Source organism: Solanum lycopersicum, chromosome 5, assembly GCF_036512215.1.
Source record: "Solanum lycopersicum chromosome 5, SLM_r2.1".
Taxonomy (NCBI): Eukaryota; Viridiplantae; Streptophyta; class Magnoliopsida; order Solanales; family Solanaceae; genus Solanum; species Solanum lycopersicum.
The window spans coordinates 65,685,845-65,704,981 of NC_090804.1; the positions used below are offsets into that span (position 1 = coordinate 65,685,845).

General features: G+C 31.1%; 3 protein-coding genes across 3 annotated transcripts; 1 reads left to right on the plus strand and 2 right to left on the minus strand.

The window, feature by feature from the left end:
- Positions 1-1,348: 1,348 nt before the first annotated feature.
- Positions 1,349-6,931, minus strand: LOC101244081 (glutamate dehydrogenase A-like). The gene is made up of 9 exons (XM_069297580.1): positions 6,547-6,931; positions 5,185-5,298; positions 4,653-4,874; positions 4,473-4,547; positions 4,240-4,356; positions 3,886-4,136; positions 2,599-2,674; positions 2,307-2,393; positions 1,349-1,736 (listed from the first exon to the last, which is right to left on the minus strand). Exons 1-9 carry the CDS (start codon positions 6,652-6,654, stop codon positions 1,551-1,553), a joined length of 1,236 nt encoding a protein of 411 aa, XP_069153681.1. The 5' UTR covers positions 6,655-6,931; the 3' UTR covers positions 1,349-1,550.
- A 2,965-nt stretch (positions 6,932-9,896) lies between these two features.
- On the minus strand, positions 9,897-14,759 carry LOC101244375 (pectinesterase 1-like). The gene is made up of 5 exons (XM_004239934.5): positions 14,283-14,759; positions 13,400-13,678; positions 12,157-12,363; positions 11,134-11,375; positions 9,897-10,283 (listed from the first exon to the last, which is right to left on the minus strand). Exons 1-5 carry the CDS (start codon positions 14,499-14,501, stop codon positions 10,124-10,126), a joined length of 1,107 nt encoding a protein of 368 aa, XP_004239982.1. The 5' UTR covers positions 14,502-14,759; the 3' UTR covers positions 9,897-10,123.
- Positions 14,760-14,949: 190 nt separating this feature from the next.
- LOC101243787 (pectinesterase 1-like) lies at positions 14,950-19,068 on the plus strand. Its single transcript, XM_004239933.5, has 5 exons — positions 14,950-15,233; positions 16,167-16,445; positions 17,395-17,601; positions 18,259-18,500; positions 18,679-19,068. The coding sequence occupies exons 1-5, from the start codon at positions 15,018-15,020 to the stop codon at positions 18,836-18,838; spliced, it is 1,104 nt and encodes a 367-aa protein (XP_004239981.4). The 5' UTR covers positions 14,950-15,017; the 3' UTR covers positions 18,839-19,068.
- Positions 19,069-19,137: the final 69 nt, after the last annotated feature.

Genomic DNA, 19,137 nt, shown 5'->3' on the forward strand with positions numbered 1-19,137 from the left:
AAAGTTAATCTTTAAAGAATTCTCTTTTTGAATTGAATAAAGAAATGTCAAAATCAGAGGTTAATTTACGATTTGAAAATTATTGATACTTATAATGATTTAAAATAATTAATATACAATTTAATGGATTCACAATCGAAATTTATATTTTTTATAACTTTTTAAAGGCATACATATATATAAGAAAATTATTGAATTTACATGAAATTTATAATTTTTACGCTATATCTGTCCCGATAGAAACTTGACACAGGGACATTCTCTCTTGATGACATGTAATCAGTTGGATATTCATGGGATACCAATGATCTTATTATTCCTCAACTAAATTGTAGTTGATAGTTAATATAACTTTAATTTTTACGCTGAATTTATTTAAGACATTTAAATCTGACAAAAAAAAAAAGATGAAAATAAATCTTATTTTTATAATGTTATAAAAAATAACAAAATTATTTCAAGTATAATGTCAAAAGTATTCTATCTCAGGTCAAAAGAAAGCTAAGATGGAAAGTTTTTGTCTAATGAAATTACAAATATGCAGAAATTTTTAGATGGAAATATTTTTAATTATCAAAGTATGTACCAATGTATTTTTTTTTTGTCAAAGTGGTGTAATGTATAAATATTTAAAATATTTTGGCCAAAATACTAGATGAAAATATTTAAACTGATACTTTTAATTTAAAATGAAAAAATATTTACTATTCCGCTACAATCTTTGATGATAAAAACTTGATTTTTATAGTAAAATATTATTATATAAGAATGATAAATATAGTGATGGTATATATATGAGTTAATAATGGGTGTGTGTTTATCTATATCCTTGTTGGTTCAAATTTTATTCGCGCAATTTATGCGATCACTTTCACTTTTTGAAAGTCAATTTGAGTATTATTTTTTCCAAGTTTAATTAAACTAAACCAACTTAATTTTTCAAAATTAAAATTTAAATATTCAAAAATTCTAATATAAGTTGCAATTCTGCTTATGTTTATATAATGAAAAGATACAACTTTAAATTGTTATCAAAGCTCACATAGTTCGAATCTAGAGACGTGAAAAATGCAAAAATCGATATAGATGAAATAATCTAAAATCATACTAAAAAAAAATTAAAATTTAAAAATCATAAGCTTCAAATTATAGCCCCGCTTCGTAGTGTTAATTGGTTAGGCTAATTCAATTCACCTAGATGCCCACAAGTGTACTCAACTAAAAATCCCTTCAAGTGCATCTGATAGCTTCAATTAAGGGACGTTTGATTCACAGACAATTATTAATCATGAGACTAATTTATCCATAAGGTAAAATAATACCGAATTAAATAGGATAAGGTGAGATATCTCAGAATTAAACGACCTCCTAATGTATCGAACATGCTTAGAAATGTAGCAATAATAGTTATGAGAAGGAAAACCAGTGAATATACAACATCCATGTTCATAAAATTAGACCATTTCTTACCAGAAAAGAAAGATCGTTCAAACATTTAGCTGTGGACGGAAAAGATTATTCGTCTCTAAACACAACATAGGCGAATATATTTACGCCTCCCAACCTCTCAATTGTGTTGCACGTGCAACGCGATTCACCCCCAACGTGAAGGCGCCCATACGAAGATTGCAACTATGAGATTGACACATGCTCTTGAGATTACCAAAGGCTTTTGTCATGTATTTCTTAAGCTCCCTGTTAACCTTCTCTTCATCCCACATAAAACCTTGAATGTTCTGCACATGAAAAGGTTTTTCGTCAATGCAGAATCGTAAGAGAACATATCTAACGGAACATGGAAGAGATTCATTGACAACGGTGAAAACATGGGCGCCTAATTCTAATGCAACAAGGGTGTTATTAGTACAAGTCAGATGAACACCGTGATTGATGAGAGAAAACAATGAAGAGTTGTCGTCAATTATGAACCTGATGATTATCGTCTATTTTAAAGTCGTCGTAACTTGCCTACTAAACTATATTCTTATATGTGGAAAAACTACTTGAAAATATTAGAGAATTCCAACTAAATACAGTCAAACATCTACATAACAATGTCGTTTGATGGGATGTTTTGTGATTGCTATAGCAAGATACCGTTATAGAGAATACATGATATAACATGATATAACATGATACGAAAGTCGGCTCTAAGGAAAATTAGGCTGTTATAGAGGATGATTGTTATAGAGAAGTCTGACTAATTACTCTGATATCTTATGGAAATGTCATTTGAGATTTGGTCAAAATATCATTGCAAGTATAAAGCGGAAAATTTAAAGATGTCATGTATAGATAGATTTTACCTGAACCCACTCAAAATAACTAACAGTCACACCTCCAGCATTGGCATATATGTCGGGAAGAATTAAAACACCTTTCTTCGACAGAATCTGTAGAAGGAAGTCACGTGTTAGAAATTATTATCATCCAAGTCTACGTTGCTCAGACTATCCAAAAACGTTGTCATACTTCATACTGGATCCTCCAAAAATGTACTACTTTTGGAGGATCTAACACACGTCGTTGACATTTTTGAAGAGTCTCGAGCAGCATAGATGCTAGTCTAACAGATATGAAAACCTGCAAAAGTGGTACCTCATCAGCATCTGGATCAGTCGGATGATTTGCTGCTTCTACGATGAACTTGGCATTTACATGATCAGCATTTTCTCTTCACAGAAAAATCAGAACAGACAAAGACAGATTTAAACAGGGGAAAACATACTTATTTCTGTCAATAGTGAAAACTAAAATCCAACAAAATAAAGTATAATTTTTTACGAAGAAAAACTATGTAGGAAAAACAATATCATTTCAGTACAGATTTAATAAAAGAACATAAAATAAGGAACAAGACTCCACCTATTAGTGCTAGAGTCAAATCTCTCTATAACGGTGTTGCTTCTCTAGATATGTTTTCTGCCTACAGAGGATGATTGTTACAGATAAGTCTAATTGTGTCATGCTAATCTGGCCTATAGACGGTTCTCTCAGACTATACCATTTAGGCTGACCATTTAATGATTTTAAACTCACTCTTTTATCGGGAGGGTGAATTGAAGACTTGCCTCCGACGTACAGTGCGATCAGAATATGTTGCCAACGCTTAAAGGTAAATTCTATAAAGGAGTGGTTAGACAGACTTTGTTGTACGTGGTTGAGTGTTGGCCATTAAAAAATGCCCACGTTCAGAAGATAGAGATAGCGGACATGAGGATGCTCAGACGGATGTGTGGACATACTAGGAGAGATAGGATTAGGACGAAGTTATACGTTACTAGGTAGCAGCGCCTCCATGGCGGATAGGATTAGGTAACCGGGACTAAGATTGTTCGTGCATGTTAAGAGGAGGTCTGAGGATGAGCCAGTGAAGAGGTCTGAGAGGTTCTCTGTTGCAGGAGCTAGAAGAGGTAGATGTAGAGGTAGGCCGAAGAAGATCTGGAGGAGGTGATTAGACAAGACATGCCACAACTTCAGAAGCCTAAGGTGAGTGTTGTTACACTTTATGAGGGAGAGGTAGGGGATAGCCCTCTTTGGTAATTATCTTAAGTTATCGCGTAATTTCTTATTCTTCAATGTCTATTATGATCAATTGTTACACATATCCTGTATCTATTTTGTTGTTTTATTTTTTCTTACAATCCTGCATAGGATACTTTTCTTTTCACCAAGTGTCTATCGGAAACAACTAGTCCACAAAGGTAGGGCTAAGGTCTTGCTAACGTTCTACGTCCTTCCGAGACCCCACTTGTGGGATTATATTGGGATTATATTGGGTATGTTGTTTGTTGTTGTACCCTTTAATCGGGAAAGAAATTCAGGAACTAAGCTATTCAGATTAACAAAGATATAATATTTCATACTAATAATAACGGTTTGTACCTGTTCAAAACTCCTCCCAGAGCACAGGGTATAAGAACATCGCAATCGTGCGTAAGCAATTCATCTGTGTTCATTACATCACCACCGCCGAAATCAATTAGGTTCCCTGTTGCTTCTTTATGACTAAGCAAAGCTGGTATATCAAGACCATTCTGATTCTTGATTGCTCCAGTTATATCACTAACTGCAACTACTTTGCCACCTATCTCGTGAATAAGCTTTGCTACCCATGATCCTACGTTCCCGAACCCCTAAAGAATATTTGCAAAAATTTATTTAGCATCATTTCAACTTATTTTTTTGTGCAATATCACGGTTGCTGCCTGAGCGAATTGAACTAATCAGAAATTCTACCTGAATAGCAAAAGTCAAATCCTTAATCTGCTTCCCCTGCTCATTAAGCAAAGCTTCTGCAGCATAAACGACACCACGTCCAGTTGCAGCTTCCCTACCCAACGAACCGCCAAGATCCTAGGTAAAATAGTGAAAAGGGGTTCTCAAAATGACTTGTTTGATTCCAGTTGGATAAGTTTGAACGTAATAAATAGCACATTCGGAAATTAATAATTTACTGAACAAAAACTTACAACTGGTTTCCCGGTCACAACTGCAGGAGAGTGACCATGAAATTTTGAATACTCATCCAAAATCCAAGCCATGGTCTGTCACAGGAATCACCACATAAGCGCATATATTTGCTTCATATTTTTAAGCTCCGTAGAGAAGAATATGTTCACAAAGTTACATCAGAGAACTGTGTCACGAACCTGAGCATTGGTTCCCATATCAGGCGCAGGGACATCAGTATTAATTCCAATTAGGTCATGGATTTTCTGCGTGAAAACACGTGTAAGGCGCTCCAGTTCGCTTAAACTTAACTCTTTTGGTATGCAGCCAATCCCACCCTTTGCTCCCCCGTATGGAATATCTGCTACCGCAGTCTTCCAAGTCATTAGTTGAGCAAGGGCGTTCACCTCATCAAGATCAACCTTGTAAAAGAAACTTAAGCCATTTCAGAGCAAATTCTACTTCTGGAAAACAACAAATACTGTAAAGACGTAAGTAGCACAAACATGGAGTCGGTGTACACTGAAATACAACAGCTAGCCTCCATGTTTATCGTTCCTACTAAATCTCCTTGTACTTTTTTTCACTTACAATCTTTCCACACTTACATATAACCGTTATTAAATGGCATACCAATGTTATACAGCTTGAAAAAAGTTTATTCGGACAAGACAACAAAAAGAGTACTACATTTCGAAATTTATTAAAGAAAGAACACAAATTAAAAATAACCTCGGGGTGGTATCTGATTCCTCCTTTCATGGGTCCACGAGCATTATCATGTTGTACTCTAAATCCAACATAGGAAACAAGCGTTCCATCATCCTTGGGAATTGTGCATTCCACCTGATCAAATTGTAAATCGATCAAACAATGTGCTTCATAACCAAATAAACAAACGATATCTCCACCTGCTTGTTTAAGCTTTTGAGTGAACCATTATACATTTCAACGAGATCCACAAATCTCCACAAACATATCAAAATGTCCACTCTTTGATATTTTTTTCACAGACTTCAACACATTTCAGTACAACGTACTCCAATGTGATCTCACAAGTGGAGTCAGAGTAGGGTGGGGTGTGACAGACCTTCCCCTCCCTTCTGTGAGAGGTAGAGAGGTTGTTTCAGATAATACTCGGCTCAAGAAAATAAGTTTGAGTTCTTTCACAACAATACCCTTCTCCACCTTAGATTTAACAAGAACATAGAATTCATAAAAAAAAATTGAAACTTTACAGACATTAATACATTTCAGTTCAACATACTCTCTGTGATCCCGCAAGAGGGGTCTAGAAAAGTGTCTGCTGTGCCAGACCTTACTCCTACCTTCTATGAGGTAGAGAGACTCTTTCTGACTAAACCCTCGGCTCAAGAAAATAAATTTGAGTTCTTTTACAAAAAGACCCTTCTCCACCTTACATTCCATTCGAACATGAAAATCATAAAAAAGATTAAAACTTCGGAGACATTAACACATTTCAGTAAAAATATCCAGTGTGATCCCATGGGTCCGGGACACATCTGACCCCTACCTTTTCTGAGGTAGAGAGGCTGTTTTCCGTTAAACCTCGTGTCAAGAAAATAAATTCGAGTTTTCTCCACCTTAGATTCAATACGAACATGAAATTCTCAAAAAAGATTGAAACTTTACACATATATACATTTCTGCACACTAAAAAAAAAATGAGTTCTTTCTGAACAAAACCCCTTTTCCACCTTAGATTTTCAATCATAACATAAAATTCTTCAAAAAAGATTGAAACTTTACACTAATATACATCACAGTACACTAATATTGATCATTTCATACTAAAATAGAAACTTTTGAGTTCTTTCAGAAAAAAACCCCTTTTCCACCTTAGATTTTCAAACATAACATGAAATATTCAAAAAAGATTGAAACTTTACACTAATATACATCACATTACACTAATATATATCACTTCACACTAATATTGATCACTTCACACTAAAATTCAAAAAATTGACTTCTTTCATAACAAAACCTCTTTTCCACCTTAGATTTTCAAACATAACATGAAATTCTTCAAAAAAGATTGAAACTTTACACTAATATACATCATTTTTATACCTTAATTTCTCTAAAAGGGATCAAAAGACTCTTTTCAAGTTTGGAGTCCAATCCAAGAATCCTAGCTGCTTGGCGAAAATTTCTGTTTGTAGCTGCAAGTGCATTCATGGCTGCTCTCTATATTCTTGAGAAAAAAACAACCCAAAAACCTAGTAGGATCAAAAGATTATGAAGAGAAAAAAAAAATGATAAAAAAACAAAAAATGGGAATTTTCTTAATGCTAAATTCTTGAAGTAGTACTACTTTTATATAGTAAGTAGAGTGATTGAGGGGTTTTAGGTTAATCACAAAATAAGTGGAAATTATTGAAAATAAATTTGATTTTTTTCTTCTTTTTGTGATAATTACAAATGGATCACGAGCTCCTTGGGACTTTGCACAACCATATATTCTCCTATTTTTTCTCATTTTTATTTTTATCATTTTTGGTCCAAATTAATATTGATAATTAGAGTTAATACATCAAAAACCTCTCTAAATTAATCATGTTCATAAGTTTAAAACTTGAATTATGGAGTGTCATTGTTAGATTTCATTTTTTTGGTATATTGTGAGAGCTAAAAAAAAAAGATCAAAAGAGATTTATGTGACATTTTACATATTTTTTCATTATTATTTTATCAAAATTTGTTTATTTCAAATATCACAAAGGTTATCACTAAAATTTATCAATGTTTCTATATATCAATTTTGCATTATAATTCTAGCATGACAAACATGTGATCAAATGATCCTTTAATTATGAAGGAAAATGTCTTAATAAGTTAATGGAGTACAAGAAAATAATTAAAACATGAAGTACATATTCTAAATAGTAACATATCTAGGGACTTTGTTCTAGTTTGGCCATTTTAAATTGCAAAAAAAAATTGTCATTCGATTTTTTAGATCCCATGAATCAAAAGACATAACATGAGTTAACGTAGCAAAATCTTGAGTCTATGCCCCTAAATCTCTCCCACAAACCCTAAAACGCGTCTAACATTCAACACTTGGGGTTTGCTTAACTATTTTGATTGAATCACGTGTCGGATTTTTTAATTAGCACTATTTACCTTCAAATTCTTTAACAAATGACTAATAAAAGTGCAATAGAAAAGAAAATTATAACACAATTTATGGAACGATTTTTTTTTGTATTTTGATTAACAATTTACCTGAAGAATTACAATTGAAAGGAAATACCGAAAATGAGTTCAAATATGTTGAATCTTATCCAACTTCATGCGATTGATACCTAGAAAAGAAAAAGAGATGAAAGAGGTTATAAGGAAGAAGACGATAAAAACGAGGTGAAAACAAAGAGGAAAGGGGTTTGAATAAGATACCGAAAAACTAGTAACGCATGTAGCTCCCATCTGGGGGTTTATTATAGGCTCTTCAATAGATTATCCGAGATCATTAAATATGAGCTAATATAAGTCGTCAATTTGTAGGACACGTGTCATAATTCTATTCGTCGTTTCTTTATTCTTCAATTAACAAATATATTCAATTCATTTATCGTCTTTGTTACTTCAAATAATCTTTGCTTAAAGGATGAAATTGAAACTTCCAAATTTGGGAAATCATTTACCGCATCAATACCTCACCGTTGTACAACATTCCTTCTGTTGAACATCATCCATGTTATCTAGGATGTTAAATACCACCAAGATCAAAAGAAACATCCAAACATTTTCGGCAAGCTTAGCTAAATTAGACCCAAAGACCTTAAGACCGACCCAAACCTAAGACATGACTCTAACTTGGGACTCAATACCCAACCCTAACATTAATCAAGGACCAAGATTCCATCCCAATTAGGGACCTGAGACCTAATAGGACATGATACTCAAGACATGACCCCTACCCGTAACTTGATCTAAGACTAGGGACCTGATATCGACCCCAATAATTTGAAACTCGAGATTAGACCCCAAATTGGAACTTGGGATCTAACCCTAGGAGACTTAATACTAACCCCAACTTGAAATTTGACCCCAACATATGATCCAACTTGGGACTCAGTACATGGCATTGACCAGTCGATTCTTATATTAGACCACGTCCTTCTAAGACTCAGCATTTAACCCCGACCCGAGATTAAAGCTTGACCTAAGATTCGACTCCAACCCGAGACCCAAGCTTCATTCCCAACTTGAGACCCAAGCCTAAGCCTAAGCAGAGACCTAACCCAAGACTCGAGACTTGACCTTGACCCGGGACTTAAAGTGGACCCTAACTCGAGACTTGAATTGGACCCTAACCAAGGACCTAAATAAGATTGAGAATCAATACCTAGGTACTGGCCTTTGACTTTGATCTTGATACTAACCCGAGACCCAAAATTTAACTCTAATCTAATATTAACTCGATTGAGACCCAACCCTGACTTGAACTTAACCCTTATCCTAAACTTGAGACCCAACCTCGACTTGAGATATGAAACCTCATGGGACTCTGTACATGAGACATGACCCTCACCCTAGTCAAAGACCTGAGGCTCAACCCCGACCTAAGACCCTAAACCTAACTTGGGACTTAGAATCAAGTCTTGACCCTGATATGGGACTCAAGATCCAATATCGACCCTAATTTGAAACCGAGATTTGACCCTAATTTTGAACTTGTGATCTAATCTTGAATCGAGCCTCAACCCAACCTCGAGCTGAGACCCTTACCTTGACATGTGATCAAAGAACTGACCTGATATGTGACTCGAGATTTAATCCCACTAGATATGAAGAAAAATATTTAATCAAAATCTTTGATTAATAAAGATAGAAAATGGGTTGAAACTGGAAAATAAACGGGGCTTAGTTGACAATCATTTTAAACTGGATAATGCTTGAACGGATTAAAATTTGTCCAGTTTTAATTTATCATAAGGATTTGTTAAGTTATTTAGACTATTTGTTCCATGACTAGCTCTTCATTTTTGTTATTTCTTTTTTGTATCTTTGGACTAATATCTTCTTGAGTCGGGGTTTACGCGCAACCCTCTCCAAACCCCACTTAGTGAAATTACACTGGCATATTGGTGTATCTAGAGTCTACTGGAAATTTAGGACTCTTACATACATACATATATGTAGACGATTATTTTGGGCTCAAACGTGAAGAGCAATTAGAGAATATTACCCTACGAATTACATTCTCTGCTATTCAACGAGGAGAAAAACAACAACTATATTGCATACGTGACAGTCAAAAAGAATTACATTAAAAATTGGAAATAATATATAACTAAATTTTAATTTCAAATTAATTGAAATTGACTATGTCAATAATCGAAAATCATAACTACGCCTCAGTTTCATATTAATTGTTATTTTATTATTTTTCATTATAAAAGCCTTCTGAACGATTAAAAATGGGGTTTGACTTGACCCCTATCGATTTATTGATACGAAAAGAAGTACAACATATATGTAAATTAAATAGTTCACTAGATATTAAGGAATGACATTTCATTCTTTACAAAATAAGAAGAAGACACATGAAAAACTGAGAAATTATTCAGCAAAAAAATAAATAAAATTCAAAATTTTATAAGCGTTTTAAAGTAGCACCACATCATAACACTTCAAATATTTAAAGTGTCACAGGAGGAAGTAGCCACTTAGAGCCTTCAATATAAGCCAGGGAAATAAAAGGTTTTGCCTCTTCATCAGTTAATTTCTTTGTAAATGGAACTCTTTTATCCAAAGTTGCTCCTGCTCCTTTGCACTTGTATTCTCCATAGTATACCGTGCTGAAAATAATAACGAGTTTAAGTTATATATATTGATCTAATATATTGTTTTTGTTTAATTATATAAATTACTAATATAATGACATGCATTGGTACTAGAGCTATCAAACTGGATTGGTCCAACCCAACACAATCCAATATTAATGGGTTAGAGATTTAAATGAGTTGGACGAGCTGAACCTTTTAATTAAAGGGCCTATAAAAAGCAGCCCAACCCAGTCCTAAATGGGCCACGAATTGAGACGGGTAACCCTTCAACCAAAAATTGAACAATATTATATCGAACTTTGACGTCTATGAACACGAAAATACATACAAAATTTTATTTATGAATCACACATTTTGATGAATTTTACAAAATTACATTTATGAATCACACATTTCGATTAATACTTACAAAAATACATAATAGTCAACATAAGATTTAGCGAAAAAATATTGATCATGTCATCATTCCTCCCAAAAAAAACCTAGCCAATGTAAAAGATTTGATTTTTTATTTTTAAAAATATTTATTGATAAAAACTTTACAAAGAAAGCATATATATAGTATTTTTGATTATTCATAGCCTACGAATTGGCTCTGAGACTTGCGGGTTGAGCCTACCAGACTAGCGGACTAATGAGACTGAGCTAAAAAGTCTCGTTACCAAATAGGCCCAAAAATAAGGCCCAACTCCACTTAATTCATACGTTGGATTGGTAGGGTTGAACTAGTAAACAAACTCATTTTGACAACTCTAATTGATATCATAGTCATTAATATTCGTTCCTATCAACATATATGTCTATCTTTTTGTAACTCGATTATAAAAGAAAGAAGAGTTTTAATTTTTATATACGAACATACCTGCCAAATTCTTTTTTGCCAAAATCAGACCATCCTTCAGGGTGAATAACATCAGTCATATCAGTATATGAGAAAACAACTTTAGAGTATTGTTTCCATGCCCTTCCTAAATATGCTGTATTTCCAGTACCAGTAATCATACAATGTACAAAAGAAAATCCACTGTCAAAATTTTCTACTGCCCTTGCTTGTGCTGTCACCATTGCCATTGGATCCCCTGGAATTACATGTGTCTCTGTATTCTATATTTTCCACAAAAAAAAATAATAATAATAATATTATTCGCGATTTTTTTAATATGTCATTAAATTATCATAAATGACTTATCTATGCTACTCTTTAATAATTGAGCATATAGATATACTATCGCTATGACGTATATGAACACAGATAGGTAAGATCAATAATGGTATAATCAGAATTTTTACTCATGAAATTTAGAATATTAAAAAGCAAGAAAATAAAAAGTCGAAGGAATTCACTATATACTATATAGACATAAAAGATAATTTTAACTGAGTCTATATCAGTATAGTTTGTAAACAAACCCCCCTTCTGGTACCCTAACTCCGCCCCTAAGGAGGGATCCACCTATGTTTCTATGTATTTATTAAGTTATATCAAGAGTATTCAACAATTTATACATATATGCAAGAAAATAGTACTTAATATTTTTACTTAGTGTAAAAGATAATTTTAACTGGTCTATATTCGTATAGTTTGTAAACAAACCCCCCTTCTGGTACCCTAACTCCGCCCCTAGGGAGGGATCCACCTATGTTCCTATGTATGTATAAGTTATATCAAGAGTATTCAACAATTTATATATATACGCAAGAAAGTAGTACTTAATATTTTTACTTTAGTATAATATTTCAACTAACGGGATTCAATTGGACTCCCTTGTACCCCTACTTTTTGACAAAAGGAGATTTCATATGAAATGATTTCGATCATGTTTGAATTTATCAAATTTAAATTGATTACTAATTCGACTATGAATTAAAAAATATTTATAATTACCAGATACAAGGATTTGCCATTTCCAAAGATGAAATCAACAGTGCCTTCAATATAACAATCTTTAAAGAAATGTTTTCCACTATCATCACAAAAAGTGTCTTGAAATCCAAACATTTTACAATTATACAACGAGGCTTTATCTCCTCCTGTCCTCAATGCTGCTGCTTGAGCTTTGTCACTTTTCCCATCTGGTCTTGGTGCTGTATTCTACAAAAATAAATAAAAATAATAAAAAAATTTAAAAAAATTAATTATGTCCTATTGATATATATCGAAAAAACTAACGAATTCTTTTAATGTATTCGATTTTTTTTCCCAATTAGTTTCACTATAGCCCTCATTGCTTTAGCTAACTAATTGCTATCATTTTCAAGTGTGATTTCTATGTTATGTTATGATCGCGCCTAAAAAAGATTTAGGACATGTTCAGTGGGTCCAACTTCTTGAATATAGTGTCAACATGAAAAATAAAATAAAATAGAGCACCTCTTCACATATCAAAGAACTGTGATGTCACATATCACCCCTTTTATTTTGGGATGATGGAGGGATCGTATCAAACGAGTATATCTTGTCGATTGAATAATGTTCTTTTTCAAAAATAGTTTTCCCATCTGTTAAAGCTTGAAGAATTCCTAAAGGGCCAACATATTTAGATCTGATATATTGTATCATAATGCATCTTCACAGATCAAGAACTGTGAGATCACCCCTTGTATTTTGGGGTGATGGAGGGATCGTATCAAACGAGTATATCTTGTCGATTGAATGATGTTCTTTTTCAAAAATAGTTTTCCCATCTGTTAAAGCTCGAAGAATTCCTAAAGGGCCAACATATTTAGATCTGATATATTGTATCATAATGCATCTTCACAGATCAAGAACTGTGAGATCACCCCTTGTATTTTGGGGTGATGGAGGGATCGTATCAAACGAGTATATCTTGTCGATTGAATGATGTTCTCTTTCAAAAATAGTTTATCCCATCTGTTAAAGCTCGAAGAATTCCTAAAGGATCAACATATTCAGATCTGATATATTGTATCATTAAAAAATTTAAATTGTTAATATAGAACAAATAAAAAATTTCTTAATTATGTCTTCGATAATATATTTTCTTACGTTAATAAACAAATGAATTTTTTTTATAATGGATGGTTAACATGGTAGAGGTACATGTCAAACCCCTCGCAACTCTAAGACAACTTATTTAATTTTTTTAAAAAAATGAAGAAATACTTACCACGAAATTGATATTGACAGCACTGAAATATTCAGATTCAACAATGACAGTGGCACTGTCAACAGTAGTATATTCTTGTGCAGTTCCATGGAATATAATATTTGGAACATTTTTAGGGTCTCCATATAATGTAACAAAAGGCTTTGTTCTCTCAATTTTAATTTTTTCAGTGTAATTTCCACTTCCAATCCAAATAATAACTCTTTTTTTATTCCCTTCTGGAATACTTTTGACAGCTTCTGTTATAGTCTTGAAATCACCACTTCCATATGTCCTAACCTGTCGTTTCGTAAATTCAAAATTTAGGATCAGTAAAATTTTAAATTCTATTAAAGTTGATATTTGAGACATATATAATTAATAAAATAAAATATATGTATTCTCCTCTTTAATATCTTAAACTAATAGATAAGATCATGATCATAAATTTAAACGTGATATTAAAACAGATAAATTTATCGTGTTTGAATCTTATTGACACTCATGAAAAGCGAGTTGTAATTAAATAAATAAAAAAAAGTATTACGTATGTGAAAAATATATATATATATATATATATATATAGACAGGGAGATTTTCATCATATTATAGAAAAAAAACATAGAAAAACTAGCTAGTATTAAATATCGTTATGAACGTAAGCTATAACGAATAGAGATGGTTATATACTTTAACATGTATTATAGCAAGCATAATAAGCCCTAATTTAGGTTTGAGTAAAATCATCATTTATTTAAATATTAACGTATTTAGCTCATAAAAATTAAACTTGTCCAACATAGATTGTAATTATATAATAAAATAAGAAGTTAAAACTCTCTGACGTTTAGATAAAACGTTCACACGCTTCAACATAGTTATAATTATGAATGTAAAGAATGACCTTAATGATAGTTTTATTAGCCTCAGCAGCTACAAGGGCAGGGTCTAAAGTGTCTTTTCTTGCATCTAATGGCTTAACATTAGCTTCAAACCAACTATTTAATTGTGATTTATCAGCTGGAATTGGAACTAAATCATCAGAAAATACTTCAATAATATTTAATAAAAGAAATGTTATGATAATTGTTTCCACAACAAATATGGTATTTTTTCCAGCCATTTTTAATATTTTCTTTTGGATTTTTTAGTTTCTTAGTTTCTTGAATGGGAAATATTTTTGGTTTAATTTTTTTTTATAAATTTTAACAAAAGAAAATTGAGGTAACTACTCATATTTTAATGAGTGTTTGATTGCGTAAATATACTTTTACATTATCAGTATATATATACGAAATTGTTATACACAATCTTAAATTAAGACCATCTATTAACGTAGTACTCGTATTGCCTTACGATATATACCTACTGAACAGACAAAAAAAAATCAATAATATTCCATCATCCATATGCACTTTTTTAGTGTTACCATAGAGCTATTTTCTCTAAATTATCTACCACAATTTTAATTTAATATCTACCTCTAATTATTTTTTCTTTTTTCAATTTTCCCCTAATTTATTTTTCTCTATAAATAACCACATTTATTGCTAAGTTTGTAGAGAAAAACAAAAAAAAAACAATTTTACCTATAAAACACCAAAAAAAAAAAAATTATATAAAAAAAAAATTAAAAAAAATGTCTGGAAAAAATTCAATTTTTGCTTTGGAAACTATTTTTTTAATAATTCTTCTTTTTATTCCTAGAGTTTTTTCTGATGATTTAGTTCCAATTCCAGCTGATAAATCACAATTAAATAGTTGGTTTGAAGCTAATGTTAAACCATTAGATGCAAGAAAAGACACTTTAGACCCTGCCCTTGTAGCTGCTGAGGCTAATAAAACTATCATTAAGGTTAGCTATTTTCGTAATTTTCACTCCAGATTATTTATAAAAATTCAAAAATAACTTCAATTTATATTCATGTTGAAACATTTAATTATAATTTTCAAATACCATTTCGATGTTTTTTTCAAATCTCACAATTTTTATGTTCAAAAAAAGTATTTACTTTCATAAACATATTTCATACTTCCATGTTCCATTTTATGTGTTTTTCTTTTGGAATTAATTTGTAGGTTCAAAAAAATATTTATATTTCCTCTTTTATTTTTATATATATACATATTTCATACTTCCATATTCCATTTTATGTGATTTTCTTGAGATTAATTTTTATGTTCAAAAAATATTTATTTTTCCTCTTTTATTTTCATATATACATATTTCTTACTTCCATTTTTCATTTTATGTGATTTTCTTGAGATTAATTTTTATGTTCAAAATACATTTATTTTTCCTCTTTTATTTTCATATATACATATTTCTTACTTCCATTTTTCATTTTATGTGATTTTTTTTTTTGAAATTAACCTTAGTTGATTATTCCTTTTTGAATAGTTATTTATCACTTCCAAAAATTATATTTCCATAACTTTTTTCTTTTTCTTTGCAAAATTTAAGTGGTGGCTTAAAAGGGGGGACATTTCCGTAAATATGCCAACACTTCCATTTTAGTTGCTTAAAGTAACATTTTTCGATATTAAAAATAATTTAGCTTTAAATTTATCATTTTACACTTAATAATACAAAAAAAAATGTTGTTTCATTATTAAAAACACATTTTTCAACCTTTGTTAAAAAATTAAACTTCATACTCGCTAAATATTTTTACCATAAAATGAAACAAAAAGAGTAACTCTTTATGTTTTTTTTTTATGATATAGATCAAGTATTTATATACTTTAATACTGACTCTATATTTTAAATTTTCGATCGCGATTTAAGGTGAGGACAGATGGAAGTGGTGATTTCAAGACTCTAACAGAAGCTGTTAAAAGTATTCCAGAAGATAATAAAAGAAGAGTTATTATTTGGATTGGAGGTGGAAATTACACTGAAAAAGTCAAAATTGAGAGAAATAAGCCTTTTGTTACGTTATATGGAGACCCTAAAAATGTCCCAAATATTATATTTAGTGGAACTGCAAAACAATATACTATTGTTGAAAGTGGCACTGTCATTGTTGAATCTGAATACTTCAGTGCTGTTAATATCAACTTTGTGGTATGTATTTTTTCTTTTTTTTTTGATAAATTAATTTTTTAATATATAATATTAATATGCATTAACATAGTATCATAGCAGATAAAGTCCTAAGTTCAAATAGTCATAATCTATTATATATATCAAAAGTAGGAATCAGTTTTATAAGTGCACAAGGAGAGCATGTTAAAAGACATAATTAAAAATTTGTTCTATGTATCTAAAACTTTTAGATGAGATGAAAATAACTAAAGCAACGGATGATATTATAAAATCAATTGGAAAAATAGAAAAATCAATCATATTAAAATTACGTAGTTAAACAAAAAAAATAGTTGTGTACCATATAGACTATCCTCATAGTCATAGATTTAACCAACCCCCCCCCCCCCACCCCACCCAAGGTGGTAGGGGAAATTTGTTAGGTTTTTCCTAGATCATAGCTGAGGATATTTATTCACGTTCTTTTGTCGAAAAATTATATTATATAGTTAGAATATAAAATATTTTTTTAGGAAAAAAGTTGTGATATATTCAAACTTTGACTGAAATTGCTGTAACAATTTCAAACTTTGGGAATGACTTTTTACCCCATGCACTATTTGATAGTGTATTTTAAAAGTATATATGTGTCCACGTACACATCATAAATATTACATCATTATAAATAGTAAATGTCCACGTGAACACATATATACCTTTAGAATACACTATTATATAGTGCAGGAATAATAAGTCGTGCTCAAAGTTTAAAATTGTTACACCAATTTTGATCAAAATTTTGATATATTTCGAACCCTTTTCCCAACCTTTTAGGTATATATAATACAATATTAACATTCCTGACCTCTATACAATTTTTCTTCTTTTCATTTTGACACATTCTTAATCGATATTTGACACATTCTTAATCGATATTCTGACCCCGTCACTGAATGTCTTAATTTTTTGTTATAATTATTATGATTAGAATACAGCACCAAGACCAGATGGAAAAATGGAATTAGCTCAAGCAGCAGCATTGAGGACAGCAGGAGATAAAGCTTCATTGTATAATTGTAAAATGTTTGGATTTCAAGACACTTTTTGTGATGACAAAGGAAAACATTTCTTTAAAGATTGCTACATTGAAGGCACAGTTGATTTCATATTTGGCAATGGAAAATCCATATATTTGGTAAACAATCTTTTGAAAAAATATATTTATTATTCATAATCCTCTTTTCGAAATAGGCGAATTTAGTATTTAAACTTAATATCAGTAGGTAGAGGTGACAAAATCAGCCTACGTACAAAAACATGATACATCCAATTTAGCTCATCTAAAAATTAAAGTTGATTATTTGGACTAAATATATAACTTCAATTAATTCACGAGAAATATATCAAATTTATATAAAATTTAATTTTTGGTCGATATTTTATATATATATATATAGTGATGATAAAAAAAAGATTTATTCATTTTGTTTCATAATCAAACAAATTATTAGAAAACACTTTTTATTTAAAAGTAAAAAAGCTCATTAAAGATCGAGTTGAGTGAATTGTGTTTGAAATATGACTCATCGTTTAGTCTATCTTGACTAAAGCTTGTCATAGTAATCATTTGCACCCCTTAATGACAAATAACTTTTTTGTCACCTTTTTTCATCTGTCGTGATTCACACCGTAAAGAACTTATGATATCCTGTTAAGTATAAGTTCAATTTCTAAAAACTTAACCGTTCATTTATCAACTCAATTCAGGACATGCATGCAACTTTAACTATTTAATATATTTAGCCACTTCCATGATATTAATGTTTTTTTTTTTTTTGAAATTTTTTTTTAGAACACAGAGGCACATGTAATTCCAGGGGATCCAATGGCAATGGTAACAGCACATGCAAGAGATGGAGAAAATGTAGACAGTGGCTATTCTTTTGTGCATTGCACTATTACTGGAACAGGAAACACAGCATATTTAGGAAGGGCATGGAAGCCTTTTTCTAAAGTTGTTTTCTCATATACTGATATGACTGATGTTGTTCACCCTGAAGGATGGTCTGACAATGGTAAACCCGAAAACGACAAGTAAGTCACTCGTTGTCAGTGTAATAAAGTTAAATTTAGTTAATTTTTTTTTTGTTGGATTGACTTGCATGTCACTATTGGATGATGTATTCATGATTTTTAAATTTTGTTAAAGTGTATTGTTTTTTTATTTATTATTATTATCAGTGTATATAACGTAAATTCATATTATTTTTAGGTCGGTATTTTACGGAGAATACAATTGTAAAGGAGCAGGGGCAGCTTCGGGAAAAAGAGTTCCATATACAAAGAAATTAAGTGACGAAGAGGCAAAACCTTTTATATCCCTTGCTTATATTGAAGGTTCTAAGTGGCTACTTCCTCCCGTGACACTTTAAATATTTGAAAATAATAAGGGCATATAATTAATAGCTATAGTAAATTTTTCATTTTTTTGTTGTAGCCCATCCCAATTAATATATGGATTGAGGCATAGTTTTGTTGTGGTTTCCAAAAATTTTGGTCTAGATAATCGATTTTACCTAGTTTGAGATTAATATTTGGTCATTGTTATTTTTTTTTATGTAATTCTTTTTTATTATTGTATAAGAACAATCGAGATTTGAAATTGATGTAGCGTTATATATGCACCTTGATATTTTATTTTCGTTTTTTCTGTTATAATTGTTTAGCTATA

What these genes read in the sequence shown, in the direction of transcription:
- LOC101243787 (XM_004239933.5), top strand. Translation starts at nt 15,018, where the DNA reads ATGTCTGGAAAAAATTCAATTTTTGCTTTGGAAACTATTTTTTTAATA. An exon ending in CTGTTAATATCAACTTTGTG is followed by an intron (nt 16,446 to 17,394) that starts GTATGTATTTTT and finishes TATTATGATTAG; the next exon opens with AATACAGCACCAAGACCAGA. An exon ending in GGTAAACCCGAAAACGACAA is followed by an intron (nt 18,501 to 18,678) that starts GTAAGTCACTCG and finishes TATTATTTTTAG; the next exon opens with GTCGGTATTTTACGGAGAAT.
- LOC101244375 (XM_004239934.5), bottom strand. Translation starts at nt 14,501, where the DNA reads ATGGCTGGAAAAAATACCATATTTGTTGTGGAAACAATTATCATAACA. An exon ending in CTAATAAAACTATCATTAAG is followed by an intron (nt 13,679 to 14,282) that starts GTCATTCTTTAC and finishes ACGAAACGACAG; the next exon opens with GTTAGGACATATGGAAGTGG. An exon ending in ATGGCAAATCCTTGTATCTG is followed by an intron (nt 11,376 to 12,156) that starts GTAATTATAAAT and finishes TGGAAAATATAG; the next exon opens with AATACAGAGACACATGTAAT.
- LOC101244081 (XM_069297580.1), bottom strand. Translation starts at nt 6,654, where the DNA reads ATGAATGCACTTGCAGCTACAAACAGAAATTTTCGCCAAGCAGCTAGG. An exon ending in ATTTGACTTTTGCTATTCAG is followed by an intron (nt 4,137 to 4,239) that starts GTAGAATTTCTG and finishes AATATTCTTTAG; the next exon opens with GGGTTCGGGAACGTAGGATC. An exon ending in CTGGGAGGAGTTTTGAACAG is followed by an intron (nt 2,675 to 3,885) that starts GTACAAACCGTT and finishes TTTTCTGTGAAG; the next exon opens with AGAAAATGCTGATCATGTAA.